At 41.1% G+C, this 15,280-nt stretch overlaps 1 protein-coding gene and 5 non-coding genes across 6 annotated transcripts in view; 4 read left to right on the top strand and 2 right to left on the bottom strand.

Annotated features, from left to right (window-relative positions):
- The window catches only part of exoc3l4 (exocyst complex component 3-like 4), a 41,537-nt gene that overhangs the window by 1,802 nt on the left and 24,455 nt on the right, over window positions 1–15,280 (bottom strand). The window contains exons 10-12 of the mRNA XM_053336039.1: window positions 13,835–13,957; window positions 12,316–12,468; window positions 10,897–11,018 (exon numbers count right to left, since the gene is read on the bottom strand). Coding sequence (XP_053192014.1) covers window positions 10,897–11,018; window positions 12,316–12,468; window positions 13,835–13,957 — 398 coding nt within the window. The remainder of the gene's footprint in view (window positions 1–10,896; window positions 11,019–12,315; window positions 12,469–13,834; window positions 13,958–15,280) is intronic.
- Window positions 134–340, top strand: LOC128376102 (small nucleolar RNA U3). The gene has a single exon (XR_008323253.1). It is a non-coding gene; the product is annotated as a small nucleolar RNA U3 (small nucleolar RNA).
- Window positions 1,456–1,662, top strand: LOC128376069 (small nucleolar RNA U3). The gene has a single exon (XR_008323222.1). It is a non-coding gene; the product is annotated as a small nucleolar RNA U3 (small nucleolar RNA).
- LOC128376063 (small nucleolar RNA U3) lies at window positions 3,142–3,348 on the bottom strand. Its single transcript, XR_008323216.1, has one exon. It is a non-coding gene; the product is annotated as a small nucleolar RNA U3 (small nucleolar RNA).
- LOC128375950 (small nucleolar RNA U3) lies at window positions 4,097–4,303 on the top strand. The gene has a single exon (XR_008323111.1). It is a non-coding gene; the product is annotated as a small nucleolar RNA U3 (small nucleolar RNA).
- Window positions 5,347–5,553, top strand: LOC128376087 (small nucleolar RNA U3). Its single transcript, XR_008323239.1, has one exon. It is a non-coding gene; the product is annotated as a small nucleolar RNA U3 (small nucleolar RNA).

The raw sequence follows: 15,280 nt of genomic DNA, 5'->3' as shown, positions 1-15,280 counted from the left end.
TGATGAAGCTCTGATTAGAGGAGGAGGATGATGATGAGGAATGTGTTAGTGTGTTAGTGAGCTACAGGAGTTCACCAGGAGTACGAGTGCTGGTCTCCAGACATAAGACCCTGAGAAACATCCACAACAAACCAAGACTATACTTTCAGGGATCATTTCTTTAGTTGTTGACTTGAGAAATGTGTTTCTAAAGAGTTTGGTCTCGCTGCCCACGATGAAGAGTTAAGATGTTTCCTTCAGAGCAGGAAACTGGTGGGAAGACTTTGTTTCTTCTCCACTGTTGAAGACTGTTCAGTGTTTCTGAATGAGACTCTGATGGAGGAAACATGATCTGAGTGGTTGGTTTGTTGTTAAGTAAAGAAAAACTTACTTTTAAAACAGGTGTTTAATGCTGACTAACATATTTTAACTTGGGCAAAGCTTTGCAGGGTTGAGATGTTTCCCTCGGAGTGAGAAACTGGTGGGAAGACTCCACTATTACTGTTCTTCCAAAAAATGCAGTTGCCTAGTCTTTGTATGTTTTTTTTAGCTGAATTATTTAAGCAACTTCAGGCCTCCTTTTTCATCAGGGAGGAAACATGATCTGAGTGGTCTTTCTGTTATCTATATTTATTGGATTGCTTAATGTTCTTGAAGTTTGGAAGTAGCTTTAACTTCAAACTCCCACATTTTGTACTAATCTAAAAATACACTATTAAGGCAATATTTAGAAATGCTTACTCATTTGTGTAATCTCTGTTAATTTCATTTATTTTATCTGAAATTGCTGCAGCTTCATATTTCCCAGATGAAAGAATAATGTTTAAAGTGCACAATTTTTGTAGATTTAACAACTAAGTTCTGTTCACTTTAGTTCATTTTCAGTTTTTTCCCCACCTGACTTAATTTCGGAGGATTAAACATTAACTGTAGAAGCCAGACGCTCAAAATACACAACTCTTTTATAATTGATTATTGACGATACGAGGGACAATTCTCAAATCTGTATAAGTCTGACATAGAAAAAACATCTGAATAAAACAAAGTTGAACATGAATCATCTTTTTATGTCGTGCATCATGATTCAGCGACCAGTCGAATATGAATCATACATGGAGAGGGAATTATTTATTACATGTGTGATGACTTTCCAGAGTTGTTACAGTACTGAGTTTTGATATCTGAGATGCTTTTAAACTCGTGGGTGTGTTGCTCAAACTGGACTTTCTGCTGCATCATATTTAATCTTTTAATGCTGTAGATAACTGTAACAAAACGCTCAGTGCACCTTTTTGTTTTTTTATTGACACAGTTTTAGTTTTTATCTGAAGTCAGCCTGACAGCAGGGGAAGTCATTGTGATTATAGGAGGAGGAGGAGGAAGAGGAGGAGGAGTGTTTGTGAGCTACAGGAGTTCACCAGGAGTACGAGTGCTGGTCTCCAGACATAAGACCCTGAGAAACATCCCCAACAAACCAAGACTATACTTTCAGGGATCATTTCTTTAGTTGTTGACTTGAGAAATGTGTTTCTAAAGAGTTTGGTCTCGCTGCCCACGATGAAGAGTTAAGATGTTTCCTTCAGAGCAGGAAACTGGTGGGAAGACTTTGTTTCTTCTCCACTGTTGAAGACTGTTCAGTGTTTCTGAATGAGACTCTGATGGAGGAAACATGATCTGAGTGGTTGGTTTATCCTGTCAAAAAACTATTAAGCTTTACATGATCCTTATGTATGACTTCATTAACATTTATTTCCTTAACTCTGCTGTTGTTCTCAAGTCAAGGAAGGACAGGAGGGAGGAAGGAAGGAAGGAAAGGAGTAAGGAGGGAGGAAAGAAGGAAGGAAAGGAGTAAGGAAGGAGGGAGGAAGGAAGGAAAGGAGTAAGGAGGGAGGAAAGAAGGAAGGAAGGAAGGAAAGGAGTAAGGAAGGAAGGAGGGAGGAAGGAAGACAAGGAGTAAGGAGGGAGGAAAGAAGGAAGGAAGGAAGGAAGGAAGGAAGGAAAGGAGTAAGGAGGGAGGGAGCAAAGAAAGAAGGGTGGAGGGGAAGAAGGAAGGAAAAATTAAAGTTTGTTGCAGTCATGTGCTCATTCAACTAGCTACTCAATTTTCTTTGGTATATGCCAACACAGGATTTTGTCTCATGATTCAGATTTAAAATGAGAATATTTGTGATTAATATTCTCCGTAAAATTTCCAGAGGACCACAACATTTTGTTCAGACATTCAATTTCTTTAAAACAAATCTCCAAACACGAGTTTTAAAGTTTTCTTCAGAATCATAACTCAGATGTTCTTGACGTCTCATGGAAAAAGACTACACACTTTACACAACCCTGAACACTCACATGTGTTTCCACCTACGCTATCTGATCAGACCTCCTTTCTGAGCACATGTGAAGACTATAAATCATTTAATTTTCCTTCACTCTTTTATTAGTTCTGTTAAAGCAAGACAACCTTTAGTGACTCTGGTGATTCTCTGCAAAGCTCTGCCAAACTTCAAACTTACTGAGCATTAAACCTCCTCATTTAAATATACAACAGACCACTCAGATCATCAAATCATGCAAAGACATTCCAGTCGAGCCTCAGAATAAAATACATGAATGTTTCCTATTCATGCCCAAGAGATGACCTCGGCTGTGAAGTCATGTGTTCAGTGGAGCAGAATGGCATTTAAAAAGCTGCAGACATGTGAGGAGCATTGGTCAATCCAACAAGAAAAACAAACAAACAGATATAAATGTGGTGATGAGCTTCTAATCTGAGCGTTGCCATGACGAAAGTTGTAAACAAACATGGCGTCTGTGGAGGATTGTGACATAAAAATGCAGGACATGTGATGTGCAACCTGTGATTCCTGTCTGATGATTTATCGTTCGTTCAGAGTGGAGGTTGCATTAATAATTTCCATAATGCAGAAAGAAGCAATGATGCATGAAGAAGGAGGCCTGTGTGAAGTTGCTCAAATGATTCAGCTAAAAAAAAAAAACACACAAGACTAAACAACCACTTGGAGGAACAGCAACAATGGAGAAAAAAGTCTCCCCACCAGTTTCTTGCTGTGAAGGAAACATCTTAACCCTGCAAAGCTTTACCCAAGTTAGAATCCATTTGTCAGCTGCTTTAAAAGGAAGTTTCTCCTTACTTAACAATGCAACCCAACCACTCAGATCATGTTTCCTCCATCAGAGTCTCATTCAGAAACACTGAACAGTCTTCAACAGTGGAGAAGAAACAAAGCCTTCCCACCAGTTTCCTGCTCTGAAGGAAACATCTTAACTCTTCATCGTGGGCAGCGAGACCAAACTCTTTAGAAACACATTTCTCAAGTCAACAACTAAAGAAATGATCCCTGAAAGTATAGTCTTGGTTCGTTGGGGATGTTTCTCAGGGTCTTATGTCTGCAGACCAGCACTCGTACTCCTGGTGAACTCCTGTAGCTCACTAACACACTCCTCCTCTTCCTCCTCCTCCTCCTATAATTACTGTGTCATCAGAAACCGATGAACTTCTTGTTGTGAATTTTTGGCTGAATATTTGTGTGACACTGTGTTAAAATGCAGGGAAATATGTCGCCACTCAACTGATGAAATAACCTCGCAAATTTTGGTTTAGTACAAGTTGTGAGGACAAGTATTACTTTCATCTGCATGGTGATTTAAATATCTAGTTGTGAAAGAAGCTAAAAACTACATTCTCTAAGCTGCACATTAATAAATCTTATATTTGATTTATTCCCCAAGTAGGAAACAGTCCAAGTAGGAGCACATGTCCTTCATCAGCATCTCTTTAACAAACAAACAAAGTCTTTTTCTACTTGTTGCATCATCACTATCAGGGTCATAGTGTTTGTTCCTTTCACTCTTGTGGGTGTTTCTATGATTGTCTGTCTCTTCCTGTGTTTTTGTCTGGAGTTGGTCAGAGGTGGAGCCTTCCTGCACCATCCACCTGCACACCTGCTGCTGTCCATCAACTCGTCACGCCACCTGCACTTCATCATCTCATCAACTCGTTATATTGAAGGCCAGGAGGAGTGTTAGTGAGCTACAGGAGTTCACCAGGAGTACGAGTGCTGGTCTCCAGACATAAGACCCTGAGAAACATCCCCAACAAACCAAGACTATACTTTCAGGGATCATTTCTTTAGTTGTTGACTTGAGAAATGTGTTTCTAAAGAGTTTGGTCTCGCTGCCCACGATGAAGAGTTAAGATGTTTCCTTCAGAGCAGGAAACTGGTGGGAAGACTTTGTTTCTTCTCCACTGTTGAAGACTGTTCAGTGTTTCTGAATGAGACTCTGATGGAGGAAACATGATCTGAGTGGTTTGATTGTTTAGTTGTCTAAAGATAAAGTGGCATCAAAGAGCTTAATTGCATCTTGATAGTCTAACACATGTAACAGACTGTTAACTATGAAGTTGAGTTAACACTTTTGTTTGGACTTTCTGAGTGAGTCTCTGATGGAGGAAACTAATCCTACTGTGTAAAATGAAGGAAGTATTTGAGCAATCTCTACAGATAACATTTATTCTCTCAGAAACTCAGAATCATGTTCACAGTGGACTGTTTTGTAGATCAAAACAAAGAAGCTCTGTTCACTTTAATTAATCTTAACTTGTTTTTTCTTCATTTTGGAGGATTAAACATTAACTGTGGAAGCCAGATGCTCAAAATACTATTAACTCACTGTTTGGTGTTGACATATATTTAGTTGCAGGTTATATCTTTTTGTCCCCACTGTATCACAACTTAATTCTATTTGATTATTAATGGTGTGAGGGTCAATCTTCAAATCTAATATTTTCAGTATCAGACTCACACAGAGCTGCTGTAAAAACACCTGAAACAACAAAGTCGAACCTTAATCAGACAAATTGAGACAAATATGAATCATAGATATGGAGAGAGATTTATTGCTGTTGTGATAACTTTCCAGACTTGTAACATCCTGTCTTCTGCAGAGTTTTGACATCTGATTAGCTTTTAAACTCATGTGTTACTCAAACTGGACTTTCTGCTTTATATTTAATCTTTTCATACTGTAGCAAAATGTTCACACCAATGCAACTCTATATTTTTATTTACACAGTTTTAATTTTATTTTGAAGGAGGCCTGACAGCAGAGAAGTTGTCACTTTGATTATAGGAGGAGGGGGAGGAGGAGGAGGAGGAGGAGGAGGAGGAAGACGAAAAGGAAGAGGGAGAGGAAGAAGAAGAGGAAGAGGAGGAGGAGGAATAGAAATAGAAATGGGCGGAGGAGGAGGAGGAGAAGAAGGAGGCGGAGTTTTTTAGTGAACTGCAGGAGTTCACCAGGAGTACGAGTGCTGGTCTCCAGACATAAGACCCTGAGAAACATCCCCAACAAACCAAGACTATACTTTCAGGGATCATTTCTTTAGTTGTTGACTTGAGAAATGTGTTTCTAAAGAGTTTGGTCTCGCTGCCCACGATGAAGAGTTAAGATGTTTCCTTCAGAGCAGGAAACTGGTGGGAAGACTTTGTTTCTTCTCCACTGTTGAAGACTGTTCAGTGTTTCTGAATGAGACTCTGATGGAGGGAACATGATCTGAGTGGTTGGGTTGTATTGTTAAGTAATGAGAAACTTCCCTTCAAAAGAGCTGACTAATGTATTTTAACTTGGGCAAAGCTTTGCAGGGTGTATATATATAGATATTTCCGTCAAAGTGAGAAACTGCTGGGAAGACTTTATTTTCTCTGCTGTTGCTGTTCCTCTAAAAAAATGCAGTTGCCTACTCTTTCTATGTTTTTTTTTTTTTAGCTGAATCATTTGAGCAACTTCACACAGGCCTCCTTTTTCATGCATCATTGCTTCTTTCTGCATTCTGGAAATTATTAATGTAAACTCCACGCTGAATGAAAGATAAGTCATCAGACAGGAATCACAGGTTGCACATCACATGTCCTGCATTTTTATGTCACAATCCTCCACAGACGCCATGTTTGTTTACAACTTTCGTCATGGCAACGCTCATCACCACGTTTGTTGTTCCTGTTGGATTGACCAATACTCCTCACATGTCTGCAGCTTTTTAAATGCCATTCTGCTCTGCTGGACACATGACTTCACAGCTGAGGTCAACATCATGTCTTGGGGCATGAATAGGAAACATTCATGTATTTTATTTTGAGGCTTGACTGGAATGTCTTTGCATGAAGAGTGGAAAATGAGATGTAAAAAAAACATAATTTGATGTTACTACTTTCCCATCTCATAGAGCATTTCCACAAATGTTTTTAATATAATTTGGATTTTATGAGTTGTCCATATTAAAGGTATAAAAATAATCATAATCGTAAGCAATGAAACGTTTTATTTGATAAAGAGAAGTGCTTTTCCTTATCATTAATATCAAATATACTAGTTTCTAAACAGATTTTATCATTTATATCCAAGTATATAGCTACCACAAGCTTTAATTCAACCAGTTCTACTAATTCAAAGCACATACAACTGAACAACTACCTTAACCAATCATGCTCCTAACAGGGGGTTAAAGACTTCGTACCTCCTGGTGCATGATTAAAAAACTCCAGTATTTATTTTACATTGGCTCTTTATGCAGCCTCTGTCTAAAAACAGGCCATTCTAGCTCCTGTCTTAGTGTCTGTATTTGAAGCTTGACTTTTTGTTGTCCATTTCATTATTATTGTAGATTCTTGTTGGTGGAGGAGTGCGTGGTTTTGGGCAGTCAGAGAGAGAGGAGAGAGGATGGGCAGAGCTGCTTCAGCAGGAGCAGCAACAGGGAAGTTGATTAACTCAGCTGGGGAGAGTTGACTAATTAACCTCTCCTTTGTCTCTGTAGTAGTGGCTGGACTGGGACAGAGCTGCATGGGAGGACAGTGAGCAGAAAGAGAGCTGCATGGGAGGATAGTGAAGTGAGCAGGAAGAGAGCTGCATGGGAGGACAGTGAGCAGAAAGAGAGCTGCATGGGAGGACAGTGAGCAGAAAGAGAGCTGCGGAGGACGGTGAGCAGAAAGAGAGCTGCATGGGAGGACAGTGAGCAGAAAGAGAGCTGCATGGGAGGACAGTGAGCAGAAAGAGAGCTGCATGGGAGGACAGTGAGCAGAAAGAGAGCTGCATGGAAGGACAGTGAGCAGGAAGAGAGCTGCATGGGAGGACAGTGAGCAGAAAGAGAGCTGCACGGGAAGACGGTGAGCAGAAAGAGAGCTCCATGGGAGGACGGTGAGCAGAAAGAGAGTTGCCTAGAAGGACAGTGAGCAGAACGACCGCTGCATGGGAGGACAGTGAGCAGAAAGAGAGCTCCATGGGAGGACGGTGAGCAGAAAGAGAGCTGCATGGGAGGACAGTGAGCAGAAAGAGAGCTGCAGGGAAGGACGGTGAGCAGAAAGAGAGCTGCATGGAAGGACAGTGAGCAGGAAGAGAGCTGCATGGGAGGACAGTGAGCAGAAAGAGAGCTGCATGGGAGGACAGTGAGCAGAAAGAGAGCTGCATGGGAAGACAGTGAGCAGAAAGAGAGCTACATGGGAGCTGCATGGGAGGACAGTGAGCAGGAAGAGAGCTGCATGGGAGGACAGTGAGCAGAAAGAGAGCTGCATGGGAGGACAGTGAGCAGGAAGAGAGCTGCAAGGGAGGACAGTGAGCAGGAAGAGAGCTGCGCGGGAGGACAGTGAGCAGGAAGAGAGCTGCATGGGAGGACAGTGAGCAGAAAGAGAGCTGCACGGGAGGACAGTGAGCAGGAAGAGAGCTGCACGGGAGGACAGTGAGCAGAAAGAGAGCTGCATGGAAGGACAGTGAGCAGGAAGAGAGCTGCAAGAGAGCTGCATGGAAGGACAGTGAGCAGGAAGAGAGCTGCAAGGGAGCTGCATGGGAGGACAGTGAGCAGAAAGAGAGCTGCATGGGAGGACAGTGAGCAGAAAGAGAGCTGCATGGGAGGACAGTGAGCAGAAAGAGAGCTGCATGGGAGGACAGTGAGCAGAAAGAGAGCTGCATGGGAAGACAGTGAGCAGAAAGAGAGCTCTTAATTTAACTCTGGCTGTCTCTGTTATCTCTGCTGAGGGAATCCACAGTGCCAGCAACTTGGTGCCTTTTTTTCTTTCTTTGGAACTCTTATCTCTGTGAAGAAAATCCCCCTGATAAGCCCACCCACGTCAGCACTGCTTGCCTCCGATGGCCTCCGAAGGCCACAAAAACAACTGTAGTCGGGATTTTCCTTTTTGATAAGGAAACTCTTGAAATACATCTGAGCTGAAATCTGACCCAAAATATGAGAGTGGGCCAACACATGGAAAAACAAAGTGATTAACAATGGGCAGGGCACAACCCCCCCGAGGAAAAAAAAACATCTCAAACAAAGCGTTCAGAGTAAGTTGAAGCTCTGACCTTTGACCTGCAGGAAGCATTTCTACATACCTCAAGTTTTTGGAGCTTTGACCATTTTTATCATTGATATGAGACATCATAACAGCACAAAAATAACAGACAATCACATAAAAAGCAAGTTATATCCACTTTAGTAAGTCAAGTCAAATTTAGATTAAGGTTAGGTTATTTCGGTTTTAGCACCGGGGCCAAGTCAACAGGGCATGAAGAGGCAAGAGGACATATTCTGCCTATTTCCTGGTCTATATTTCAATCTGAGGCTCTACTGGAATATCTATGCATGAGATCAAAAACAAAAAGCATGTCCATTTTAGTAAGTTAAATTAATTGAGATTAAGTTTAAATAGTTTTGGTTGCTTGAGCATTTAAAAAGCCTGAAAGTCATAGATAACAACACACTGAGGCCACATGCTCTGCTGCTTTTTTTTTAATCTATCAGAGCAAAATCTGAGGGAAAGAAAATCCCCTTTGATATCCCTCAAAATAGATATTTAGCCTGTCTGTGTTTAAACCAGCGTTTCCTCCTGACAGACATTATGAGCTTTATGTAAACACTACAGTCACATGTGATCTCTGCCGTCTGTTGTGAGTAAATCAGCAACTCAAACCTCCGTTCTGCTTCATTTTGTTCACTTTATTTATTTCATCATCACTTCCTCATACCAATCATTACACGATAACCTCATTACAGTACCTTTAACCTCAGCTGGGTGTATTTAAGTAAGTTTTTTTAATTTTAAAGGGGAAGCAGTGACAGCAGTTTTTAAGACTTCTCAAATAGAAATTTAAAGTAAGATGTTGTGTTCAATGTCCTCACTCTGGGCTTTTCTTTTCTTTCACTAATGATGTTGTTGCTTAATGAAACCACAACATGTTAGAATATAAACCCAGTAGAGCTCTGAGATCCACTGACTCAGGTCAGATAGTTGAGCCCAGAGTTCAAACTAAACATGATGAAGCAGCTTTTACACAACTGGAACAAACTACCAGCAGAACTGAAATCATTTTTAAATCCAGGTTAAAAACATTTCTCTTCTCCTGAGCTTATGATTGAGCTCTTTTAACCCTCCTGTTGTCCTTAAGCCAAGGAAGGAAGGAAGGAAGGAAAGGAGGGAGAGAGGAAAGGAAAGAAGGAAGAGAGGGTGGAAGGAAGGACGGAGGAAAGAAAGAAGGGAGGGAGGAAGGAAGGATGGACGGAAGGAAGGGAAGGGAAGGAAGGAAGGAAGGAAGGAAGGAAGGAAGGAAGAAAAGGAGGGAGAGAGGAAAGGAAAGAAGGAAGGGAGGATGGAAGGACGGAGGAAAGAAGGAAGGTAGGAGGGAGGGAGGAAGGACGGAAGGAAGGGAAGTAAGGAAGGAAGGAAGAAAAGGAGAGAGAGAGGAAATGAAACAAGGAAGGAAGGAAGGAAGGAAGGAAGAAACAGTCAAAACAGACGGGGTCAATTTGACCCGGGAGGACGACATGAAGGTTAAAGCACTTTACATTTTAATCTTTCATTTGCACTCTATGTCCTTTTAATGATTTTAAAGCAAATCTTATATTTAATGCTCTATTCTAGCATTTTATTTCTCTCTTTCTATTTTTCTGTACTTTGTTTTTATTATCTGTTCGAGGTGGGTGGTGGTGGGGGGTGGGGGTTAGGGTTAGGGTTAGGGGGGTGTTAATTGTATGTTTTAATGTTTCTCAAATTGCACGTTTTTCTGTTTTATGTAAAGCACATTGAGTTGCCATTGTGTATGAAATGCGTTATATAAATAAAACTGCCTTGCCTTGCCATGTTAACACAGAAACACATCACATCAGCGTTCTCGTAACTGCGGGCATGTTTTCCCTCTTTAACATACCTACCTGATTCATTAGTAACTGCAGGGAATTCCCTCCCTTCATTAATCTGCACAACCTTGGCTGGCAATGACGCTGAACTGCATGTAAACTGGAAGACCAACTAAGACCCCACCAGGTCTAACATCATTGTTAATGCATTGGAATTGCTGGATAATTACTTTCACGGCCGTTACAGTAAATCTCATTAGTGTGAAAGCCTGCCAGCTCAATAAAAGCCTGCCTAGTCTAGACAAAGGCCAATAGGAAACATTAAAACAAGGCAGGCCTGTCTTTAAAATCAATACCTTCAAACCTGTTTTGATTGTTAAAGATAAAATTAACTGAGACACTTACAGTAGGATGTATTCTGTGTTTAAGCTCTTCCAGCTTTTCCCTAGTGGCAATATTTACTCTCTCTGTGTCTGTTAAACCATCATTGCACAGTTGCAGTTATCATTTTGTATCCACTTCTTGAAATGCATGGATTAGTTAAGCTCCCACTCTGACAAATCTCTTATTGAACTGTACATCTTTCTCAAATGGACGAGTCTCTCTTGAGGGAAGGAAGTGTCCATAGTTCCACACCCAGCAACATCTGGTTACTTACAGCATAGCTCACTGCATTGTTCAATGTATTTTTCTTAGATGTTTTTCTTTTTTGTTAAGATTTTATTGGTTGTAAATCAGGTTTAACATTCAGAGAGATTTTAAAGTGTTGAGAGAGAAAAGCTTACCTGAAGTCTGGGTAATGCTCCACTAAAGGCTGCAGGTGGTCTTTTATGTCCGTCTTGTTTTTCTGTCCGATGATGTCGCTCAGCTCGTCTCCTACATAGTGCAGCCAGTCATGTTCAGACTTCTGCGTAAAAAGAAAAAAAACATAAAAAACACTTGATGAACTTTAATCTAAATTGGATTTAGTGCTGCTCATAGTTGTTAAACTCATTATTCCAACATATTAATTTTAGTTATTTTGTCATCATGACTCGAACTTTATGATCATAACTTTAATATCTTGCTAACATCAATTAAGAAATGTATGTTCATGCAACAGTCCAAGTTAATCATCCCTATAAATAAATAAAAAAGCTGGTAAAAACTGTTCTTCTTGACCAATTGTGTGACACATCTTTCAGGTTGCATCATGGGAAATGTAGTCCAGGTCAGATCTGGATTAATTCCTCAGTAAGCTACTAGCAGCCTCATCCACACCACAGCATATAAAACCAGAGGAATCAGACAAATATAAATACATTAAAAGTAAAAAAGAACATATGTACCTTAAAATAATTAAATTTAACCCTCACATACTGTTCAGGGTCTAATTTGACCCAATTTCACACTTTTCTTTTTCACCAGAAATTGGATGACTTATCCTCATGTGACCCAGAATATATAAGAAATGGAAATAGTTACATTTTCTAAGAATCTTTTTGTGCAGCTGATATATTCACCCCTGCCACCCCCCCACACATGTCCTAAAATCCTTTGATTTCATTTCTGTAATTGGGCCAATGTTGGGCCATTATATAGATAGAGAGATAGAGAGATAGCTATGTAGTGTGATTGCAAACATTTTTTTCCATCAACAAAAAACATAAAATAAACTCACTCAGCTCTCCAAAGGCTGCATTAAGGGTTGTATAGAGACTAATTATGAGGGGGATAACTGTGAGTTAAATAGTGTTACATTTGATTGTAATTATAATCAGCTTTCCTTTTAACTGATTTCTCTTTACAGGCCACTGTGTCACTTTTGGAAGGTAAAATGTCCAAAAGTGCGGCAGATGGAGTATAGTTTTTTAAGTTTTATCATCAGTTTTGCCTCTGAGGTAATTTTTCACTCACTTTCAAATGATTATTAGTTTTTTGTTTGATTCTTGGGAGATTTTGCTCAATTAATTTAGAATCAAATTAAATCCTATAAAAGAAATGTTTTATTCAATCGGACTAAAAATAATTTTTTGGTTGAAAACATCCTAAAAGTCAAATCATCTTGATCTCTCTCTTGTTGTTTTTCACATCATAACACCGGATGTTTTTAAGTTGCTGCCTTGTGAAACAGTTTATCAGCTCCAAATCCATTTTTCCTATCATGCGCAGGCCAAACAGAGACAATGCTTTTGATGTTGACGGGGAAGTAAAGAGGTCATCACCATGTTCTCAAACAGTTCAACGAGTTTATCCCACTGATGACGGATCTTCCCCGCTGCTTTCTCGTGTTTCCGGTTCTTGCATGAGTAGTTATTTTTCATCAGCTGTCCGATGTATTCTTTCACTGCATAGTAGTGCAGCTCCCTGGCAAACTTCTGTTGCCAAGAAAAACAAAGACAAACACACACAGAGAGAGAGAGAGAGAGAGAGAGAGAGAGAGAGAGAGAGAGAGAGAGAGAGAGAGAGAGAGAGAGAGAGAGAGAGAGAGAGAGAGAGGAGAGAGAGAGAGAGAGAGAGAGAGAGAGAGAGAGAGAGAGAGAGAGAGGCAGAACAACAGGATAGACGTTACTAATTAAAAAAAAGAAAAAAAAAAAGGGAAATAAAGTCAGACGACCGAGCCGCCTACAGATCATCTGAGCAACACCTTCACTACTTCCACCTATTCATCCCTCTCACTTCGGCGCTTTCTGTGGTTGCAGCTTCCTGTCCGAAACAATGCCATCTAAACTATTCCCAAGAAACTTCCACAGAGATCACTGAGGAGTTAGGATTTCCTCTGCAGACCTCCGAAGCTATTACATATCACTGTATTTAGCTGTTATTACGCTTGTTTGTTTTTCTCCTCCCTAAGTGATTCCTCGGAGGTCTTAGCGCTCTGAGGTTTCTCTGATCAGGATGCATCGAGGGCCAGTAGGTGCTGTCAGATCATAGCCAACACCTTTCCCAGTAACTCATCATGGTGAAGACGTGGCGGTATTCCCAGTATTCCCAGAGAGAAAAACAGTTTGGATGGTAAGTTTGAAAAATGATCGGAAAAGGATTGACAGCATTTTCCTGTCTGCTACCTCATCCTCCACCTCCTCCTTCTCCTCCTCTTCCTCCTCCTCCTTCTCTTCCTCCTTCTTCTCCTCCTTTTCCTCCTCCACCTTCTCCTCCTCCTCTTCCTCCTCCCCCTCCTCCTCCTCATTCTTCACCTCCTCCTCTTTCTCTACCTCCTCTTCCTCCTCCTCTGCCACCTCCTCCTCCTCTTCCTCTACCTCCTCTTCCTCCTCCTCTGCCTCCTCATCCTCATTCTCCTCATCCTCTTCCTCCTCCCCCTCCTCCTCCTCATCCTCCTCTTCCTCATCCTCCGCCGCCACCTCCTCCTCCTCCTCCTCTTCTTCCTCCTCATCCTCTTCCTCCTCCTCCTCCTTCTCTTCTTCATCCTCCTCCTCATTCATCACCTCCTCCTCTTTCTCTACCTCCTCTTCCTCCTCCTCTGCCACCTCCTCCTCCTCCTCATCCTCTTCCTCCTCTGCTACCTCTTCCTTCTCCTCTTCCTCTTCCTCCTCATCCTTTTCCTCCACCCCCCCCCTCCTCATCATCCTCCTCTTCCTCCCCCTTCTCCTCCTCATCCCCCTCCTCATCATCCTCCTCCTCCTCCTCCTCATCCTCTTCCTCCTCCTCCCCCTCCTCCTCATCCTCCTCTGCCACCTCCTCTTCCTCCCCCTCCTCTTCCTCCTCCTCCTCCTCCTTCCCTACCTGGACATGTGGAGGTCTCATGAGAGCACAGTGCTGGGAAAGCAGCTCCGTCCTCCTGTAAAGCTGCTCAAAGTCTTCGTCAACGGTGAGCCACTTCCTCGTCATCATCCTCCTCAAGTAGGGCTGGAAAAAAACAACAACACAGGTTCACAGTTAAAAAAACACTTCGCTGATTATTAAAGGGGAGGAATCATGCACATTTACATAACTATATATACTAATAATAGAGTTTTACTGTTTAAAAACTCTGCATACATATGTGGAACGTATATTTCTGACCAAAGAGCATCATAGCATTTGTGTGTTTTTCCTGTTGGATTGACCAATGCCCCTCACATGTCTGCGGGTTTTTTAAATGTCACTCTGCTCCACTTAACACATGACTTCACATGTGGGTGGCTGTGGCTCAGAAGGTAGAGCGGTTGTCTGCTATAGTCGGAAGATCGGGGGGGGGGTTGGTTAGTGGTTAGATGGTTAGTTTCTTACTGATGAGCACGTTGGCTGCTTTGAAAAGTGCTATATAGGTACAGCCCACTTACATATCATAGGGAAAGAGGACATATGCTGCACATCATATTTTAATCTGAGGCTCTACTGGAATATCTTTGCATGATTTCCAGTTTTAAAAAACCCTCCTTATTGATCTTATACTGGTCCTTTAAGCAGCCTCTCTCCTGTCTTCATGTCTATATTTGAAAATAAGGAACAAAGCTTGTTTTCTAGTTTTCTTTTCTCTGATTTCATAACTATTATGATGCATTGGTTTCCAGTTAGCTTCTGCTTCTATCTATCTATCTATCTATCTATCTATCTATCTATCTATCTATCTATCTATCTATCTATCTATCTATCTATCTATCTATCTATCTATCATTTGGCAAAATGTTAAATTACAGTAAAGTGAAGATGTGCAGGTTGATATGAAATGATATTATCAATGTTATAATTCTGATAATGTGGAAGTGGAGTCATAGATAAGCCGATATGTGAAAAATGTCCTAATTAGAGGTGAAATGTTTCTGTAATTACTGTGACAAGCAACATGACATCTGCATTTTCCTGATAATCAAAAGTGTTTGAGTACCACAAAACCTTTCTGAGAGCAGGTTCGGGGTGGAGAGTTGGAAAATACAAAGTTCCTGATTTTATCTTATCCTCTGCCAATCATCTATGTGAGGTTTTCTTTTAAACATGACCTTGTGAGCTTTCCCTGAATATGTGGCTTTTGTGCCCGAACTTAACCTACTTCACCAACTTCATCTGGTTTGACTGTTATGGGCCCTGCTGTGAGATAACATGGGTATAGGAAACATGTTTTTATAATACACTTTCACGTGTCTTTGACAGAAAAAGGATCTGAGCAGTGCTTTCAAAGGGTAGCTGAGGAAAGGAGTATCCCTTTTTCAATTCCCCTTTCAGTAAACCACAATTGCAAACGTTGGCGTG

This window comes from Scomber japonicus, chromosome 16 (assembly GCF_027409825.1).
Source record: "Scomber japonicus isolate fScoJap1 chromosome 16, fScoJap1.pri, whole genome shotgun sequence".
NCBI classification, from domain to species: Eukaryota; Metazoa; Chordata; class Actinopteri; order Scombriformes; family Scombridae; genus Scomber; species Scomber japonicus.
The sequence above is the reverse complement of the archived record's forward strand: the minus strand, read 5'-3'. Positions and strand labels throughout refer to the sequence as shown.